The following is a 21,073-nucleotide window of genomic DNA, read 5'->3' as shown; positions in this document are numbered from 1 at the left end:
ACAAATTAATCATTATTTGATGGGACATGCTCCTTATCAAGTATATAACAGACTTGTGACAAAGAATAAATAGGAATCAAAATGAAGGAACAGCAAGATGACAACATTTCAAAACTTACTTTTTCATTTCATAGGTGCCTTTTTTTACAGTGCCAAAATTACCAGAACCTAGTTCCTGGTCATCCAGAGTCAGCAAATTTCTATCAAGGGTGACATTTTTAGCCTTCACCTCTTCTGGATCTGCATATGGACTTTCATAGACCTCTGTGTCCATGGGCAGGGCTTCCCTCTGATCACCTGTACATTGAACAGCAGAGCATATTTTACTACCACATTCTTCGTGATCTGAATATGTCTGTTCTCACTGCCTTTAAATTATGAACTCCCAAATATTAGCACTCTCTGTCTCCTTTCTCATCCCCTATTTGGCAGACCCCCCTCACTTCTCCTCTCTACTTTTTCAGCAAATCGTTTTTTTTGTCTGGGGGGGGGGGACTCTCCCAGTTTATTTTACTAGCATTTCCATTGCTACATAACTCCCTCCTGAACCCCATCTCCACTACCTATCTATTATCCCTTAACCTCTTCCTTCCAATCCCCCCACCACCACCACACATTTTGTTGGTTATTTAATATAGATCTTGAACCTTCTGAGCAGGGCCTCCGTCACTTCTATGTTTCATATATAGTATCTAGCACAGCCTTTCCCAACCTGGTGCTCTCCAGATGTGTTGGGCTACAACTCCCATAATTCCCAGTGCTGACTGGGAATTATGGAAGTTGCAGTCTCACACATTTGGAGGGCATCAGGTTAGGGAAGTCTGAGTGAGCACATTATTAGGAATTGTTAAATAGTGGTAATAAAAGTAGCAATGGGAAAAGGATGGAAAGAATTTAAAATGTTAATCCAAGGTCATTTAATGTAAATTAGTGATTATATGTTGCACCTGGCCTGGGCGAAGTCCCCAACCATTTGGGACCCATGGGCACATTTGGTAATTTGAGAAACTACTGTGGGCACTATCACAAAATGGTTCCCATGGAAGCGAGTCACATAATGGCTGTTGTGGGTGCCTGGCCAGTCTAACGACAAGTAATTCAAACGACAAGAAACTGAGTAGAAAGAGAGATTGAAACTGAGTAGAAACTGAGATTGTCACTTCACTTGGTGTCAGACAAGGATGTGTTCTCGCCCCCATCTTGTTCAACCTTTATCTGGCAGACCTCCCTGTCTGGTTGGCTTCATTACCATCGCATGCACCCAAGATTGGTTCAACAAAAGTTTTCGTTCTTCTCTATGCTGACGATGCCGTTTTGATCTCCCAGACTCGACTGGGCCTCAAGAGACTACTAAATGGTTTTGCCAAATACTGCGAGAAAAACCTGCTGACAATTAACTATTCAAAAACCAAAGTGGTAGTTTTTGCCAGGAGGAAGGTAAGATTCCCCTGGTCCATGGGGGGAAACAGAATCAACCAAATTGACGCATATAAATACCTGGGCATATGGTTTCATGAAGCTCAAAACTGGAGGGCACATGGCAAACACACCAAGAGTAAAGCTGAACAAACTATTGGTGCGTTATCCCGATTCTTCTATGCGAAAGGTGGGAAATATCTACCGGCAGCCATCCAGGTTTACAAAGCTAAAATAGTGTCTCAGACTCTATTTGGAGCTCCAATATGGTTCCCACACTTCAAAAGTTCTCTTGAAGGAGTGCAACATCTCTACCTCAGGCTTATATTTGAAGTCCCTAGATGTGTTTCTGGTGCTGCCCTCAACTTGGAGGCTGGACTAAGTACACTTAAATGCCAAGCTTGGATATTCACCATACACTACTGGCTCCGCTGTCACCTAATGCTCACCCCCAACTCCTTGGTTACCAAAGTCCTGTTAGAACCCTCCGAATCTCACTGGTCTAGGGCAGTGGTGCAAAAAGTAACCTCAATAGGGCTATCCCCTTTTTCCCTGCTATCTCTGGACTTGGACAGCGCTAAACAGATCACCAAACAGAGACTACTGGATATAGACCACCAAGAGCTCCGGGGAACTGCCTGGGGACCATGTTCCCCCCAATCATTGGGTCTCCCAGTCCCTTCTTGCAAAGACGGAATGCCATACCTGGGTTGGTTAACCATTCCCAAATACAGGAAAGCATTCACCCTAGCAAGATTTAACGTCCTCCCCTCCAAGTTGCTGGAGGGCAGATATAAGAAAATTCCATCCAAAAACAGATACTGCCCATGTAATAACATCGAGGTGGAATCCATTTTGCATGTGCTCTTCCATTGCAATTTTTACCAACAGGCAAGAAAAGACCTATTATGTCCTATTATGCAACGTCTCCCTGGACGATCCCCTGAGTCACTCCTGATTAGTCTACTTCAGGGCTCCAGTAAATCTACCACTGAGCAGGTGGCCAAATTCCTGAATTTGGCCATCCGCACCAGATCGCTTATGGATGTTGATTGCGTTTAAATCCACAGATTAGCAATTTTATTATCTATATATCCCTCCCTTTTTCACTATGCTAGGCCCCAATAACCCAATTCTGTTCCCTTTTCAGAAACCAACAAATAACCATCTAGTATCTTTAGTGATTTTGTAACACTCCTTCTTTTTATCCCTACTCTGTATTGTTTTATATAATGGTGTATCTTCTTGTTTTATATTGGTCTGTTGACTGTAAATAAAGGAATACAATCTGGACTCCAAGTAATTCAAACGACAAGAAACTGAGTAGAAAGAGAGGAAGAATATGATCTCCAAAGTCAATCTACATATTTGACCCCACAGAGGCTAGGAGAGGGGAGAAACAGCCAAGTGTGGAAGAGAGAAATAGTGAGCTAGAATCTGGGAGGGACGTGGCAATAGACCCTTCTGGTAGAGTCACCTCCTAATATATAGATAAGATGTTTAACAGAGAAAGTAATGATATAAAACTATTTTTTTCCATTTAACTATCTGAGAAGCTAATCATATGTGGAAGCCATTTTGCTAAATTCTTTAGGCATACCTTCAGCAGCTTTCAAATTTCTATAAGCTAAATTTGGAATGTAAGCATAAAAGGTGAAGCTGATCTTATTAATTGCTACCTAGCACACATCCATCACCACAGGGAGGATGTTAATACCACAGCTGCTGCTACTTAGTATTATCATATCTTTAGCTAGACTTTCTAGAAGATGAGGGCTCATGAGATCATGCTGTGGTTTGGGCCTTTAAAGCGATACCCAGTGAAAAGGTTACTGATTTTCAGTTCTATCAACATAAAATGATGTTAGTTCTTGTTCTTGGCCCTAAAAGGTGACTTGGGAGAAGAACACCTGAACCAGCTTCTTGGCCAAACCTTACTAATTAATTAGAATTATTTCACAATGAGCGCTCATACAGATGCTACAATAATCTGGCAGATTTAATATTTGACACTGATACTGTAACTCCACTGCTGCAGACGATTATATGGAACCCAACTTCTGTCCAATTCCAATTTATTTATCTGTCAGTGAGGAAATTATAAGCAGCAGCAGTATGCACAAACTCTTGTGCAAGCCAGCCGGGGAGCTTAAGATTGGGGATGCAAAACTCATTGAAAGCAAGGATATCAAGACCTTCGGCAGCATTTCCATAGACATCCAAGACATCCAATGTAAAAATGTCGGAGTAAATCCCATTTCTGAAAATAGGGTGTCAGATTTTCAAAAATCCCCTCAAAATCAGGGGATGCTTGGATGTGCTTGAGGCTTGGCATGCATGTGTATACATGGATAATCTATCATGGTGCTGAGTTTGAGGTTTCTAACGTTAACAGAAAAAAAGTTGAAGGCGTTTTTGGATTTCAATGCAAGTCTATGAGGGGAAAAGCCGAGCTCCGATTTGGATCCGGAGCTCCGCAGCAAAGTGGAGTGGACCATAGGTGGAGCGGACCCGACCTGGAAGTTGCAAATCTGGAAGAGAAGCGGATCGGGGGGTCCGTGCACAGCCCTATTATGTGCATGTATGTTACAGTTTTGCTTTGTCAAATAGATTCTTTTATAACTCCTAGTAATTTGTAAGTTTGAAAAGTATTTCTGGAGTGCTCATTACTTTTAGAAATTGCATGGAACTGAAACGTAAAAGGGAAAGTGAAGGTTTTCCATAGGAAATAACCCTTACTAGTAAAACATCAGCATTGGAAGCGGGTTGATTGGTTTTACCTTATAGCATGTTATTTTTAACAAGTAGGCTTGCTATAAGAAGGCAAACCAATTCCAGGATATTTTTTTAAAGGCTTCTACATTATGAATCATCACAATTACTCACAATCCTTTTAGCCTCAGTTTTCAGCCCACAGCTATTCAACCCAAATTAAAAGGGGGAAGATGACACCCCTGCAAGCTAAAATCTGCTACCTAGCTCCTGGGTGGAATCCAATGGGGCAGTTAGCCCCACACAGATTCTCTGTGACATGTAGATTCTGTTGTGCAAGTGGTGGGTCTCACAGAGTAAGCCCTGAACGGAGCAGAAACAGTTATTTTTCTATTGGGACAGGTTGTGGAGCTCTGCTGACCTGCCCCATTCCAGAAATGAGCATTTTTACGCATTTCTGGTTGCCCCAGAAATGCTAAATCTTTGTTCCACAAGTGACGGGTGCGGCTTCTGAACAGGAATTGGCAGGGCACAAGAAAACTGATGGTCGCATAAGTGCTCCATAATGTTGGGCCCTATTTTAGAATAGTACGGAAAGGACAGGCAAAACTCCAGGCTTCCTTTTTCTTAGGTACAGAGTTCAAGATTGGGATGGAGTCTTTCTATGATGTAGCAAGAGTATTTGGGCATGGGGAATATGGCTAGAGAATCTTGGGCTCTTGATTTCAACAGAAGGGTGTACATGTATAAGATATTAGTTTTAGAGTGAAAAGGAAAGCGTTGTAATACCAGATAGCAAGCAATAAGGAAAAGATCAAGTAAAGTCAAAATAGGTTTTTAAAGTCTACAGTATACAAGGGACTAATGTGAACAAAATCATGTATGTCTACCTTTAACTTTACAAATTGGGCCTCCATGGAGTAGAGTGGAGGGAACACTAAGACCGTCATCAAGTAAGATTTGAATCTCTACCCAAATTTGCAAGTGCTTTGACCAACATGGCTCTGACAATATGCTGAATAAGCGAGAACAGCTTTTTATTGCCCAAATTATATAATGTTTATTACCAGAAGTGAGATGATGTCGTTGCTTACCTCGCTTTGCCCGTGATGGCACATAATTGTTAAATGACGAAAATGCAGAAGCAACACTCCGGCTAGAAGAACCAGCTGAAGGGGACTGTGACACACAAACAAAATTTTCTGTTAGTCAATTTTTGGGTTAAGACGAGGATTATAACACAAAAGTGAAGCAATGAAAGACGTAGGCCAGGATTAATGCATGAGGAAAAGTTATTTCTTGCATTATATATGCCAGCAAAATAAGAGTCATGCTGCTAAAGCATAAAAGGATTCTGCAAATATTTCAAAGCATTTTCTGATAAGGGAATTAATTATTGGCTTTTTATTCAAACTGTAGCACTATAGAAATATTGATTTTATTTCAGAATCCTGTATCCTCTCAAACTGGAGCTACTCTGTATTTTTCTTCCAATCTGTTTTATATTTTCAATCTTTGTTGTTGTATCTCTAAATGTTTCCTATTGCACTGACCCTTTGATGTACATTCCTGGCCTATGGCTTTATTTTCAGCATGGATCAATAAAAATTCACATATAATATTTTCATCTGCCTGCAAACAGTCCTGATATTTGATGAGTACACATTCACCTGGATAAAGTAACTGATGAAACAGGCAATCTTAGATAAAATCCCCAGAATTCATGTATCTGTCTTCATTTGGTTTACGTATGTTACAGGCCAGTGCATACTTGAGCAAGAACTGCCTGTGTAAATTGTGTATAGAAGAATTGTGTATCTTGCGGGAACCAGTTCTAAGCTTATAGGTCCTCTTACTGTGCTACCAATCAAAAGGCACTGTGCAACGATTCCGTTTTCCCCTCCTTAACAGTTTTTTTTTCTAGAAAGAAAGATGGAATATTCCATTAAGAAAACATGGCTGAGTTGGAGACAGCCACGTTGTCCAGATGCCGTGTAATATTCATTGAATGAGGCAAGGCGACTGCACAATAAAAGCCTCATCTGGAAGCACCGTATGTCAAGAGCAACAAAAACACTCGTCCATTTTTGATTGGCTTTGTCTGCAAATTCTATTTTTAGAAATTGCTAGAATTTTTTTTAAAGGGAATATGAGTTGAATAATATGTGGCTATGGACTTCGTAACTATGCGATAATTCTACCTCCTGTTTCCTCCAAAGCCCCTGATCTTCTATTCACCAATGAGGAACTGCAAGAAGATGTCCCAAATGATCTTAGAATTTCTTTTAAATATATAGTTTGATCATATTAGAATTCATTAGTTTTAACATGAAGGAGGGAGACATGCAAGTTCGCTTTATCCTTCCCATTCAGTAGAGAAAAGATGAATATGGAATTGATTTGGTCTATGCAGTGGGAAAAGAAACAGGCATGTATCAATTCACTTTACAAATCTGGAAGTGTTGAGATTAGCACTTTTCATGTAAGACACAAAGGATCAGCAAGATCACTTTCTTTCACTTATCCTCAAAGTAGCCTCTTTAATTAACACAAGCAACTGAATTTTTATACATTTAGTTAAAGGTAACTAAGATTTAACTATCATTTTAGTTACCCTTCTTACAGTGCAATCCTACACATGTCTACTCAGACATAAGCCCCACTGAATTCAATGGTACTTATTCCCAAATAAGTATGCATAGGACTGCAGCCTTATACTTTAATACTCCACAGAAAGAGAGAGACTTTATAACACACAAAAAGCCCATGAAGAATTTTCTCCTTATCATATTAGAATTTGCATGGGCCTGATCCTGAACTGCTTGAAGGGCTTGTAAGTGATTAAAAAGTAACCCTTGAGAATGCTCAGTATGATCACCAGCATTATTATCATAGGCTGAGAGATAATCAGTATAACTGAGTACAATGCTTTGAATTATTTAAACCACCCCAAGGGCTCACTTTCTGGGACAGTGACTGTGTTCAAATGACCATATCTAAGTCATTCATGAGCTGAGATATGAATGACCATTTTCGGCATGTATGCAGCTCCTTTCCTCTTCCATTTGCATGAGTGAGTAGGAGTCCCCCAGGAAGTCTTCCAGTAATTATTTTGTCCTAACTGGGAAACTATGGTTAGCAGTATTGGAACAAGCCACATATTTAAGCTATGTGCTGGATCCAGAGTTGCCCTCTTGCTCTGTTAGAATTACAAAAGACTGATATTGGAATTTTTTGATGAATGGTCCATAAAATGACAGAATCCTAGGCTGTTACAAGAGCCTTTTTCTGTGTTTGGTCTAAATACCATGGGCAGAATCTAATGGGGCACGTATACCTCTGCTAATTCTCTTGAGCCCCCTGAGTCTGTTGTGCAAGTGGGGGCTCTCACTGATTCCGTTGTGCAAGTAGGCCCCACTGCTTGCACAACAGCGATTTAGCGCTTTCCGGTGGAAGCCCTGAAATGAGTAAATCATAGAATAGTAGAGTTGGAAGGGGCCTATAAGGCCATTGAATCCAACCCCCTGCTCAATGCAGGAAGCATCCCTGACAGATGGCTGTCCAGCTGCCTCTTGAATGCCTCTAGTGTGGGAGAGACCACAAACTCCCTAGGTGATTGGTTCCATTGTCATACTGCTCTAACAGTCAGGAAGTTTTTCCTGATGTCCAGCTGGAATCTGTCTTCCTGTAACTTGAGCCTGTTATATATTGTTATATACATGAAGAAATGTATATGAAAATTTGCCTCTTATTTTCCCTAAAAATAAAACCAAAGAAAGGCATCACTCATCATACGGTACTCATCAATCAAACTCAGTCACAAAGAGGAAACAGGTTTACTCTTGGATAGTTTCAGCTTGCAGTTGCATGACTACATATTTCTGTGTTGTTTTATCTGGTCATTAACCATGTATAAAATGCATGAAAAAGAGTACACATGTTTGACCATTTACTTCCAGATCAGTCACATGTGCTGGGAGTGCTGATTCTCAAGGTGTCAGCTGGTTTAATAGGCACAGAAATCCCCAAAACATAGGTGGTGGGGAGAAAAATGGACAGAACAGCTCATTTAATGAAGCAGGGCATTTCTTTCCCCTACGTCAGATAATTTTGTGCAAGGAATGGAGCACTTTCTCTGTGCTCTTGTGTTTCACTGAAACACAAACGTAGAGATTTTAAAATTAAGATGCACACGTGTTGCAGGCATACTGGAATCAAACTGGATTTTAACAATGTACAACATCAGACAGAAGGTGACATCAAGAAGAAATCGGAAGTGCAGAACAAAGACATGGAGAACAAGTTTGGAATGAATAAAGTTCATGACAGCTTTAAACATAATTTACAGGTGTTAATGGCCGAGCCCTTAAGCTGCTTCCTCCTCAGCCTCTTCCTCAAACACGCCCTCCTCCTCTGCCGTGGTAGAGTTTAATTTTTATTTACCTTTATAGCTAGCTGACATAATATTAATAATATGAGATCACTGCATATCCATAATACATAAAATGCTATCTTTCTATTTGTTGGTAAATAAAGCGTGGGTTAATTCTATAAAATAACGTAGAAGCTGAAGGAAGTTGCCAAATGTGCACAGAGGATTAGCAGCAAGACACAGAGTAAAATAATCAAACGAGTTGTGAGGTGAGTGAGGGTAAGTTCTTCCACGCATTTATACATTTATAAAACACTGTGTTTATGCACCTTTTTGCTTCCTGGCTTTGGGAAAGTGTATGATTTGATTCTGGTGATAATTCCACCTGTTGACCATGTCTAGAAACCATAAAGGATATCAAAAGGATAAATAAGTGTATCAGGAAAATACAGGAAAAAAAATATTTAACACACGTCTTCTACAATAGTGGGTATTCTACATTCTATGACTCAGTTGTGCACTTTTGTATTTTTCTCTAGGATTCACATGTAGAGAACCTCGTTTTGACTACTCAGTTGAACGTTTCCTGAAGAATTTTTGTTCCCCATCTGTAAACTCCATTTTTTCATTGAGCTACAGCCCCCCAGATTATTTCCGCTGAACAGTGGTGGCTGCCAAACAACCATTTGGGGATCAGTGGCCTGCTTTGTATGTCATAGAATCATAGAATCATAGAATAGCAGAGTTGGAAGGGGCCTACAAGGCCATCGAGTCCAACCCCCTGCTCAATGCAGGAATCCAATGTCATGACAACCAGGATTTTAAAAATACCTGGATTGTTATGAGCGAGGAAACATGCTGGTGCACACTGCCCAGTTCCTTCTGCTGCAAGTGGGAGCAAGTTGTTTAGCACTGTGAGAACCATGAACTCTGGCTTGCTGAAGAGAGACAACCCAGAGTTGGGGCCCAGGGGCGGGATTTCCATGTCACACTTTAAAGACATAGGTGTGATTTCTCAGAATGTTCCTATGTCTTTAAATTCATGAAAACCACACTGACAGAAAAGGTGTTGGGATCTCAGAACACTTCTAGACTGAGGTTTTTGAAGCTCAAGCCTGCTTGGAAGCCATGCCATTATGACAGGGGTAAGGGAACACTTTCAGCCCAAGGGCCAAATTCAATTTCAGATATGCTCTTGGGAGTCACATTCCACTAATCAGTGGGGCAAAAGCGGTGGAGCCAAAATTAAAAATATACCAGGATATTTTAGCTTAAAGGTTTTACTGCCAGTAACTTAGGGGAGGGATTTCAACTTTTCAGAATGTGTAGAAATGCAAAAGCTGGAAAATCACTGAATGACTGGCAGTTGTGTGGGGGAGAGGGCATGTGGCCAGGGAGAGGGAGCATAGCTAGCTAGTAAACCAGATTGGGACTGCAGGCTTTATGTTCCCCTCCACCCACCCCTATCATCAAGAAGACCGCCTCCCTCTCCAATTCCAGTCATGGGAAAGCTACACTAGCCCAGTTGTATTAAAAGCCCATCTTCAGAGATTCAATAGCAAAACTCACAATTCAGATATACTAATTTTATTTACGAGATGAAAAGGTCTATTCTAGGTAGAGCGCATTTTGTGCAGTACGTGGCAATATCGCATTTTCTTATGCATTTTTAATTTTGCTTTTTGAAGCTGCAAAAATTCTTGCCGCCAACAATATGTGGTGCATTTTAATTAGGTAATTTGTCCTCCTAATCAACTCGCCAAAATGCTTATTTCAAAATCTACGAGTTAGGAAACCATTTTTATGGCTATAGAACTGGGAAAAATGAATAGAGAGAGATGTCAAGAAATACCACTGCATGGAGAGATATCAATTTCCTTTTTAAAAGATTTAAAAAAATAAATAAAAAAAATCTTGACCTTGGAAGTAGAATATTTAGATGCTTTTATCTCAATATTACGTCTCTTAATATCCCTCCCCTAGGATGTAAACCAAAGTGATCCTTTATTTATTTATTTATTTATTTATTTATTTATTTAAAAAACTACTCTCTTTGCCCATGTTCACCCATGAATAGTAGGCATATTAGCAGCTCCTTTGTACCCAACTGTGTAGAGACTGCCCCATATACAAAGCTGCTTATAGGACATGCTTCCCCTCCCTCCCATGGGTCACCAACTTCAAAGGTGCAACAAGTGATGCCAGAACCACTTGGGAATCTGCTTCCCAGCTGTAGGTCAAACAAGCACCCATACAGTTACTAGCATGGATGAATCTGGCTTAAAGAAGAGAATAAGAGTTATTGTCATTTGAATAAGTGCACAACCTTAAAATTGAGTGGTAATGGCATTTTTAAGTCAATGCCATGCCCCCTCCTGCACTGATGTGAATGTCAGAAACAGAAGCATAGCCCAGCCTTCCACAACATGGTGCTGCCCTCCAGAGGTGTTGGACTGCAACTCCCATAATTCCCAGCCAGCAAGGGAATTATGTCAGGAGTTATGGGAGATGCAGTCCAACACGTCTGGAGGGTATCACCAGAATGGAGAAGGCTGGACTAGCTTTACAAATAAGGGAAGGTATTTTCTTTTCATAGTGTTCAGCGCTTGAGACTAAGAGATTTTGTGTTCTATTTCTTTCTCTTCTTCTCCAAATGGCTTTAATGGCCCTCAGTAACATCCTGGCTCCTACACTATTTAAGTATGCTCCCCATGATTTTCTTTCTTTCTGCTCTTCCACTGTGCCTTCTCCCACTCCAGTCTTTGTCAATGGATTAAAATCCTTTGTGTAACTGGATTTTTGGATGGAGGACAATGATTGCAGAGCAAGTAAATATATGTGCAGAACTTGTATTAATTAGTTATTTTGAACTGTGTTTTAGTCTCAGAATTTTGAAAATTATGGCAGCTCATATACCCTACTCTGTATATAGCAGATAGAGCCAATATCAAGTTTGGCACACACTATTGCTGTAGTTACTTTCACATGAATTAGTTCATACAATGCATAAGACAGAACAAAAGTATCCATGTAATGCGTAATGCTACTCGAAAATACACCCCCAAAATATCAAATTTTCAATACACCCATTTAAGAAAATTATAGTGATTTACCTTTAAACAAGTACACATATTATTAAGAACTCAAATTATCATCATCATCATCAAAAACCATCATGAGACTTAATGATGTTTATTTGGCCAGTATATTTTCTTACCATGCCTGGACGCGCAGGAAGTGTTGGAGTATGGATAACGCCAGGTTGACCTAAAATAATTAGATATATTAATTATTACAAAAAATATCATTTGTTGTTTCTAGGAGAAAAGACAGGTGGAAAATATTCTCAAGTGAATACATGCGTAAAGGTCAGTATAATTCTGTCTGTATCCCATTGAAATAAAACTAACAAGAAAGGAGCTAGATTGCCCATTGACAGTTGCAGCAAGTTGTCAAATACAGACTTACTATACATCCTGTTTTATGCTACTATTAACCCCCATTTGCCTAATAGAAGAGGCTGATTTAGCTTCTGCTTTCATTCACACTGCTACAGGTAATTTGGCAAAATAAAATTGGGATAAATGGTAACAGCACATGTTCCATTTTCTAAAACACTTATCAAACTATTCTTTGTTCTTCACATGGGTTCTAGTATATAATGCAAAAAGTATTAATCAGTGATGATTCAGAAGGGGTGAAAGGCCATCCTTTCAAAAAGAACATTTGTTAGTCCTTCTGGCTCAAGAGTGCTTCATGGCTGACATCAAAATACAGCAGTGAAAAAAAGGTTGTGAACCTTAACGATAACTATGAAAATTCTAAAGTATTACCATGATAGCTTCATGATTCAAAATCAGACCTTTTTAAAATATCCAATAGTGTTTAGATTAACCAATACAAAATCTTGTGAAATAAAATGAAATAAAATAATGTATGTGTAGGGTATGTGCAAAAGTAAGTGAACCCCTGGTTGCATCAGGCTCCTATTTGAAATTTCCCACTCGTTGCTTAATGTGCTTTGTCTCATCAGAAAGTACATAATCAACTCACTACTGCATTTTGGGACAAGCTGTATGAAATATTTCAATGTCTTTTCAGATGACCCAATATCTTATTTTAAGCATGGGCCTTTCAGAGATAATTAGGACAATCATACCTTTAACACCATGAATAGTTTCTATTGAGTTTCAGTATTAGGACTTTATTTGGAATGCAAAAAGATAATGATCCATGATAAGTAATGATGACGTATGCATTTACCCTTCCATGTTTTAAAAATATCAGTTGCTCACCTTTTGAATTTGGAACTGGTTCTGTAATTATTCTCAGAAGTCCATCTGCTTTGTAGGAATAATGTTCCACTAGCTACCATGAGAAGAAAATAAAATAAGATTAGAGAAGGAAGTAGAAGAAATAAATGCATGAACAAGCTAGTGAAGTATTGCTAATGGCCTACAGCCAAAGTTATGGTCAATCATCTCCAGTTAATGTGTGAAATTCAGCCGCCTATCCTAGGTTCTTGTCGATCTCTGATCCACCTCTGGTGAGGCGAGATTTGGGCCCTCTGAGGAGACTTGGACTTTTCTGGGTACCATCTGCACAGCCTCACTGCACAGCCGGCACCCAGAAAAGGGTCTCCCCCACCCACCCACCCACCCCACCAGTCGCCTTACTTGCTGCCTCCGCTGCCATCTTTCTTCTGGCAGCTTCTGGTGCCGCCAGCGGAAATGACCAGAAGTAGGCCACGCAATTTTAAGATATCGCACAGCCTTTGCTGATTAGTACCTCTATGGCCAACGTAGTTTGTGACCACAGAGGTACTAAACGTTTAGTACCACTATGGCCACAAACTATGGTGGCCATAGAGGTACTAATCACAACAGAGGCCACACAATATCTTAAAATCACACGGCCTACTCCCTTTCATTTCTGGTGGCAGCACTGGAAGCCGTCAGAACCAAGATGGCAGTGGTGGAGGCAGTAGGTAAGGAGACTGGTGGGGCGGCACCTCTGAAGCACCAAGGCGGCCCAAAGCTTCGGAGCCAAATGGCTTCAGGCTGCCTCGGTCTCCACCCGAACCGCTTCAGATCAGTGATTCGGAGGTCCGAATCACCCCGATCCACTTCGGATTCGGGATTCGGATCCGAGGCGGTGCACAGCCCTAGTGTGTTCACCCCACTCTACTAATACCAATGGTACCACTGTTTTCCTGTTCCTAGGCTGTTCAACAACCTATTGACTATGTCCCAATCTTCAAGACACATGCATTCCATAGGTCCCTACTTACCAGGAAGCAAGGGATTCTGAGGTTCAACTTGGAGAGGGAAAAATAATTTTTAGAGCTCCTCCCTCCTCTGAGGGAGGGAAAGGTGTTCTTGCGGTTAGCAAAGGATTGACTGGAATTGGGTGGGCAGGAATTGGTGAGATTTCACCAGGAGAAATAGGATGGAGGAAAATTGCCTTCTCCCCACTTATGCCAACAAAAGTATGTTGTGAGCAGAGCTTTTTGCTCATGGGAATTCAGGGTCCAAGCCTGAATACCAAACTGCAGATAACTATTTTAGAGGTATTCAGATCTCTTCTAAAGTGAACCGGTTCTTCACCAAAACAGTCCTAATTGAGGTAGTCTCAAAGCTTTGAAGTGCTGTAGGGCATTGGGGCCTCAGGGCTTTGACAGCTGACTGATACGTGCAACTTCAGAATCTTTATTCTCCCCCTGCAAGTTAATGGAGACAGCATGGTCTCCATTGACTTACGTAGCGGGGAAGACAACTGAAGCAAGGCTCTGCTTTGTTCCAAGTTGAAGCAGGTCTGGCATGAATCAAACTGAGGCAAAAAGACTTCCATCCTCTATTGTTGGGGTCTTCAATATGTTGCACATGGACTTCTCTTGGCACACGCCAGGCTTCCTGCCACTCCCTATTATTATTTTAAGATTTTTTAAAACTTAATTTTCATTCTTCTTTTTTTTTAAACTGGGAGGCTGGCATGTGGCAAAATAAAGCACAATGTTTATTTGGGTTCAGAAGAGTGGTTTTGTGCTTTTGTGCACTCTCCCGCCTTGCACTTACGTTCTTGGACAAGTTACTTTTATTTTAGTCTCACCACTTTACCTTCTGGGAAATGAGTGTTTTGAGGCTGATCATTGCCCACCATGGGTCAGATTCCTTAGCCCTATTGCGACCCCCTATATTATGCACAGCATTTTTTTCTGGGCCCACCTCTAACACACTGTCCATGGTGAGGCTTCACTGTCACAAGTGCAGTAGAGATTGGGTTGTAGTTTTTTATAGCACTTTGACTGTAGCATTAACAAGAATAATACGAAAATGGGTGATAATATTCAGGTTTGGTTATACTATATGTAACATATTTTCTGGCTTCTTTAGGCTATGGTTCCATTCTATTCAGTTTACTTGTTATTTATTTGTTTAAAAATACATCATTTTAAAAACCAAGAAGACCTACATAGATGAATTCCTACAACGATATGCACACAAATCACAATGCAAATGAGGTTTAAACAAATATGTGTGAGGAGCGTGAAATGCAGCACCTGCAGCTTATACAAAAGTAACGTACATACTACAACTTCCAAGTCTGGATGTCCTCCATGTGACATTAGACAGGCACAGCGGCAGTGTAACCTAAAGTGTGGTTCTTGATGAAGGTAGAGTTTGCACAGTAAATTTTGATAGGAATAAGTCAGACAAAGAGCCAAATCAGACATGTTCAAGTTTGTTAAACATACACTCACTAGTAAAGCAGAGGTGGGAGTTCTACGTTTATTACTAAATGGAGTGTGGGGTGGAGGGGGTGAAACCCACCCCTTTCCTCTGCTCTGCTATCTGAAAGTTCCCCACCCCCAAGCCAGTTCACTTCCTGTATTGGGTCAAAGATGGAGGGGAAAGTAAAGAGGTGGAGCGCAGGGAGGTAGGGTGGAAGAGGGAAGCAGGGTTTATTTCCATCCCCCTGCACTCCATTTAGTGATAAGAATAGACCCTCACCCTTATTTATAGCCATATCTGCAAATATGCACATGCCTGGTTTGGCCTTCGCTTATCATTCTCTTGTAATTAAGACACAGATTAATATTTCATCACATTATAAAAACTAGTTTGACAACACTTGAAGTATGACTCATTTATAAATGGGTATTCCTTCATAAGAAAATGGTTCACTATTCATGCAGATGTCCCCATACAATCTTCTTTCTAAAGTTTGTGAATCTAGTTACCTTATCACCAGGTGATGTGTGTGCAAATGTAGAGTTCTAGCAGTAATACTGGTTCCTTTCAGCTATACTTGCCTGTTGCAAAGGAATTCCCTGTGAGTTTTTGTTTTATGTTTTTGATAGATCATTAAAAGAAACAAGCCAAGTGTTTCATTGCTTTTATATCACTTTGCCATTTTTGTGAGAAAATGAGCTTTGGCTGTTGGGCAATATAGAAATGAAATAAATAACATTCTAGGATTGCTGCAATCTGCTTAATCACAAAAATAACCCAAATTAGCTTAATTGCCTATTAAAATGGAGACCTGAACAATTTATATTAACTTTAGCAAGCAACCTTTGGGGAGAGGCTGAAGCTCAGTGGTAGAACACCTGCTTTGAATGCAGATGGTGCCAGGTTCAATCCCTGGCAATTCCAGGTGGGTCTGGAAAAACACCTGCCTGAAACCCTGGCAGAGCTGCTGCCAGTCAGTGAAGACACTGAGCTAGATGGACCAATGATCTGACTCACATAAGGCAGATTCCTGTGTTCCTCTTTTTTGCCACAACCGATGATAGCCAAATATGTGACTATGCAAAACATATTTAGTTTGCAGACCCCCACAGCATAACAGCATTGCATTCCATTAACCATTTTGTGGTTAAGCAGCATGGTTTAGCGTGTTGTCTGAACGGGGCCGCTATTTGTTGTGTCAATATGCATGAAGCTCAATGAAAAACACTAGACAAACCTGGCAGAGAGTATCAAACTTCTTTCCATCAGGGATTGAGAGTTTCCCCTTCTTGTCTTTATCAATGCGATAATGTGCAACCTTTCCTTCATTGAGCAGGCAAAGAGCATAGGATCCATTGTTGTCTCTTTCCCTGATTCTACAAAGATCAAGAAAAATAAAAAAATGTACTTTCAAACTGCAGGGAGAGTCAGTTTTACAAAGACAAATGTGGGACTGCTGCACTGTTTTACATTAGCTGTGTAAAGTTCCAAATTCTCATCTTTCTATATTCTTCTGAATTACAGAACTTGTGTAATAGCTGCTGGAGATCATTGTTATACCAGTGGTTCCCAAACCTTTTCAGGTACCCGCCCCCTTGGTTCCACAAACTCATGCCCAGTGCCCCCTACCCTACACTATAAAAATCGTTATTCAGAATAGCGGTTTTCAACGACCCACTAAGGAAGATAATAATAATAAAATTCAAAACAGTAACAATTGAATATTTATTCAAAAACCAATTACATTTTTTTAGTTTATTCAATTAAACATAATTGATGAACTTGATCGAGTGATATCATCTTTTCAAAGTCTGATAGTCATTTAGCAAGTATATTAGGTATCACATTTAGTAACTAGGGTAGATTTGATTTGATTTATTGCATTTATATACCACCCCATAGCCGAAGCTTTCTGGGCGGTAGAGTACCACACTATTCTGTAAATTCTTAATGTGATGGATGGGCTTGATGAAGTGATACCAGTTTCCCAATGTCTGGTTTAAAGTCACATAACACGAGTCTTAAATCACCACGTTTAGTAATCTGTTTTGCAGCCGGCGTGGCGGGGCACACCAAGCAGGGTACATCTCTTCATTAGAGTTTTGATGCTTTTGAAACATTTCAATTCACCGTTAAAAGGACGCTTCTTAAATGGTATTAATACATGTGTGGATTCTTCCCCTATATAGCTTGGGACCAAACTACCTTCTCCCATAAAAATGTCCCTGGGTTTTAAGACCTTCTCGAGAGGTGGTTCTTGGAAAAGACCACCTCGAGCGCCCCCCTGCCGCCCCTTTGCCTCTTAGCGCCCCCTGCCTTTTAACGCCCCCTATGCAATCACACCACCCCCAAGGGGGTGGTAAGGCCCACTTTGGGAACCACTGTGTTATACTATCCCATTCCCAGCTATTTTCTATAGTGAAATTCCACAGCATTTGTAAAAAAAAACCACCCAGTTTTTTAATTGGGTCTTGCAGAACCCCAGGTCCACATTACTGGGTTCCTACTTTCTGATGAAGCAAACCATCCTTCTCAGCATGCACAAATTTTATTGTTATAAAACCCCTGTTATTTCAAAATATTGCTTTACCATAAAAGGAGATGTGCTCAGGTCTATAATGTTCCTTGCAACAGACACAAACATTTACAAATTCTCCTCTCCATGTCTGCAATAGAAAGATGTCTAAGGTGTGGCTTCAATATATTGCTTACCAAAAAGCATCAGGTCCTTAAATTCAAGTTTTTTTTGTATACAATTATCGACTCTGAAATGAGGTACAAATCTATGGTAACAAAAAAAAAGGGGGGGGGAATCTATTGGCATGCTTCTTTTATGAAGCAGACTGAGAGGAAAGAAAGGGGTGGGCAGAACAGCTAATACGAACTTGTCAAGTCATTTCCAAGCTACATGGATGAGGAGGATTTTCCAGTTCCTGAACTGTTAGGACAAGAAGTGCACAGTGCACTATCTATAAATAGGCTTGATAGTTAACAGAAATAAAGGAAGAAGTCCATTACAAATGTTGACATCACATGGTACAGTCAGATAAAAGATGGGAGATACCTCCCTCCAAAGTAGGATGTAAATGAAAATTGGAGGGGAATGCCAGTTCATTTATTCAAGCATAAAGAAATACATGGTCTTTAGTACCTTTTAAGAGCAATGATATGACAAATAAATATCCTCAGAATAGTAAAAAAAAAATCCTTTTGGAGTAAACTTCAATAATTTCTGTTGGAGGTACTGTGTTGCAGGAGTACCGCTTTTACTTGGATGGCCAATTTCAGAAGGCTGTACTGGAGGACTATTGCTCTGTGCCTTTGCAGTTATGCTATGGGATTCCATGGGGCTCTATTCTATCTTCCATGCTGTGCAACATCTACATGAAACTGCTAAGGGAGGTTATCTGGATATGAGAGCTGAGGTGTCTCCAATAAGTGGATGATACCCAGGTTTATTAATCCTTTTCATATAAATCAGTTGAGACAGTGGGTGTTCTGAATCAGTGCCAGGGTGCGGTAATGGATTTTATGAGGGCCAATAAGGTGAGAGCATGTAGGATACAGAACACACCTTGTTTTTTCCTGTTTAGTCCTCTAGACTCAGCCATTAACTGCAACAAAATGAGTATCTCAATTGCAATGAATGACATAGAAAACATGCAGAATCCCTTATTCAGAGAACATATTTCAAACCAACTCTGAACTTTGTGACATTGCTTTCATGTACCATAGGTGGAATATGAAAGTTTAACAAGTGGTATCTAGTCTTCAAATCATCAATCAATTAGGTACGTTTATTTCCAGTGAGATTAAAGTGCTTGAGAAAATAAAATAGAGAAAAGAGTTTGAAACACTGTTAATGTTTTTATCACACTGAAGAACAGATAACCATTGCCTCTTTTGGAAACTGGTAATAAAGTTAGTTAATAAAGGTTAAAGTATAACTCACTATTAGCTTAACAGCCCTATTTTCAATACACAATTATTTTTGGGTTTTTTACCACTTACAAGAAAAACTTGCACAATTCCATGTTCCACAAAGAACAGTGCAAATAAGCCATATATTGCTTTTAATGGATGAGACAGACAGATATGTATTTGATTAAAGATTACAACTCCCCTGTTAAAACAACTTCACCAGCTTCCGGTCTGCTTCCGGGCACAATTCACAGTGCTAGTTATCACCTATAAAGCCCTCTACGGCTCAGGTCCAGGTTATTTGAAAGACTGTATTCTCCCATATGAACCTGCCCATGATCTGAGATCTTCTGTGGAGGCCTTTCTCTCTCTCCCACCAACATCCCAGGCATGCCTGATAGTTACGCGGTGGCTGATCCAAGGCTCTGGAACTCCATTCCCAGGAAGGCTAGGCTCTCTGTGCTACAGGCTAGGCTCTCTGTGCTATAGCTCCCTCTGTGCTACAGTTTCGGAAGCAGGCAAACCCCTTTTTGTTTCAGCAGGCTTTTGGAACTATACTGGACCTTTGTAAATGTATTGGATTCTCCCTCCTCCCTTTAACCTGTTACAGTTTTTTTAATTTTTTAACATGTTTTTAATTTTACTGTAGGTTTAATTCTATTTTAACTTTTGTAATTTATATATTTTAATTGTACATGTTTTAATTTTATAAACCGCCTTCAGTCCCAGTACTGGGATAAAGGCAGGATATAAATAAATGTAGTAATAATACATGTGGCAAACGCTGGAATGGTTAGAAACACTAATGCATCATGTGGCATTATTGAGTTTTCCTCCTACTCTTCAGGTTGTCAGCATTAACCTCTGGAAATTGCAGGGGAAATATTTACTTACAAAAATTTCCCATTGACCTTTGTTCCTAGAAGGACAAGCTGCTCCGATTCCTCCCGAGATACCATTCCATGGAACCAAGGCATCTTCAAATGTGCTGTTGTCGCAATCAATTTCTCTAGCTGTGGTTTCTGACTAATAATCGCTTGCTCAAGGGCATGTCCCTGCACAATGAACAAAATGGGGAAATGGTGTCAGAATCTAATATAAACAGTTCTAGAATTTGAGGTAAACACTGAATGCTTTGGACATATCCAAACTACTAAACTTACAATACCTGCAAGTTCCATGTTCGTTTGACGTAATCCCGGATTAAATTCTCTTTTAAATCCTCAAATTGACTTGTTTTTGGTTGCACGCCTGGTGGCCGATTACAAGGTTTCCTGAGTAGGCAAACAAGGCCATCAACTTCATCTGAGTGGTAGTTAATGAGTTCTACAGGACTCCTGTGGGATTTTCCTCCTGTAATGGCATAAGTGCCACTAATTTCCCTCTCAATGGTGTAATGATAAACTTTGCCACCATGCACCAGGGATAAAGCAAAACCACCTAGATAGTTTCGGCTCTGTCGCAGTAAGTAGAGTCCATTGCTCAGCCCACCTTGGATCAGGTGATCTTCAGCTTCTTCACGTGTGATGTTGCCAAAGAAATAAGTGAGATGGCTAATAGAATTAACATTTGCCATTTTTCTTCCACTTCTTTATTTATTGTAGTAGCTATTTTATACCTGGAAGGAAAAAAGGAATATGTTGTAAGCTCAGAAGATAAAACAGAATGAGTAAAGTTTTCAAACAATATTGAATTATTTTATATGCCACCCTGAGGACCTTCTGTGGAGCCATAAGGTGAGATATATGCCACACAATGGAATGTGAAAATGAAATACAGTGAAGTGGTATTTTGTGTGCTATCACACCTCTCAATGATCTGATGAAAGAAGCCCTTTTAGAGAAAGAGCCATGGTTTTCACTGTTCTCTTACAAATATGATCATTCTTACTGGCATGAACTCCTTTAGACTAGAATGTTTT

The 21,073-nt window shown here is 40.1% G+C and overlaps 1 protein-coding gene across 1 annotated transcript in view; it reads right to left on the bottom strand.

Annotated features, from left to right (window-relative positions):
* The window catches only part of SYK (spleen associated tyrosine kinase), a 31,264-nt gene extending 10,536 nt beyond the window's left edge, over window positions 1-20,728 (bottom strand). Inside the window, exons 1-8 of the mRNA XM_063128764.1 lie at window positions 20,321-20,728; window positions 20,047-20,207; window positions 16,469-16,607; window positions 12,796-12,868; window positions 11,718-11,767; window positions 8,830-8,898; window positions 5,223-5,307; window positions 120-297 (exon numbers count right to left, since the gene is read on the bottom strand). Of these exons, the coding sequence (XP_062984834.1) occupies window positions 120-297; window positions 5,223-5,307; window positions 8,830-8,898; window positions 11,718-11,767; window positions 12,796-12,868; window positions 16,469-16,607; window positions 20,047-20,207; window positions 20,321-20,728 (1,163 nt within the window). The remainder of the gene's footprint in view (window positions 1-119; window positions 298-5,222; window positions 5,308-8,829; window positions 8,899-11,717; window positions 11,768-12,795; window positions 12,869-16,468; window positions 16,608-20,046; window positions 20,208-20,320) is intronic.
* Between the last annotated feature and the right edge of the window lie 345 nt (window positions 20,729-21,073).

The sequence above is a fragment of the Elgaria multicarinata genome, chromosome 6, assembly GCF_023053635.1.
Source record: "Elgaria multicarinata webbii isolate HBS135686 ecotype San Diego chromosome 6, rElgMul1.1.pri, whole genome shotgun sequence".
Lineage (NCBI taxonomy): Eukaryota > Metazoa > Chordata > Lepidosauria > Squamata > Anguidae > Elgaria > Elgaria multicarinata.
Note: the sequence above shows the minus strand (reverse complement) of the source record. Positions and strands in the feature narration are given on the sequence as shown.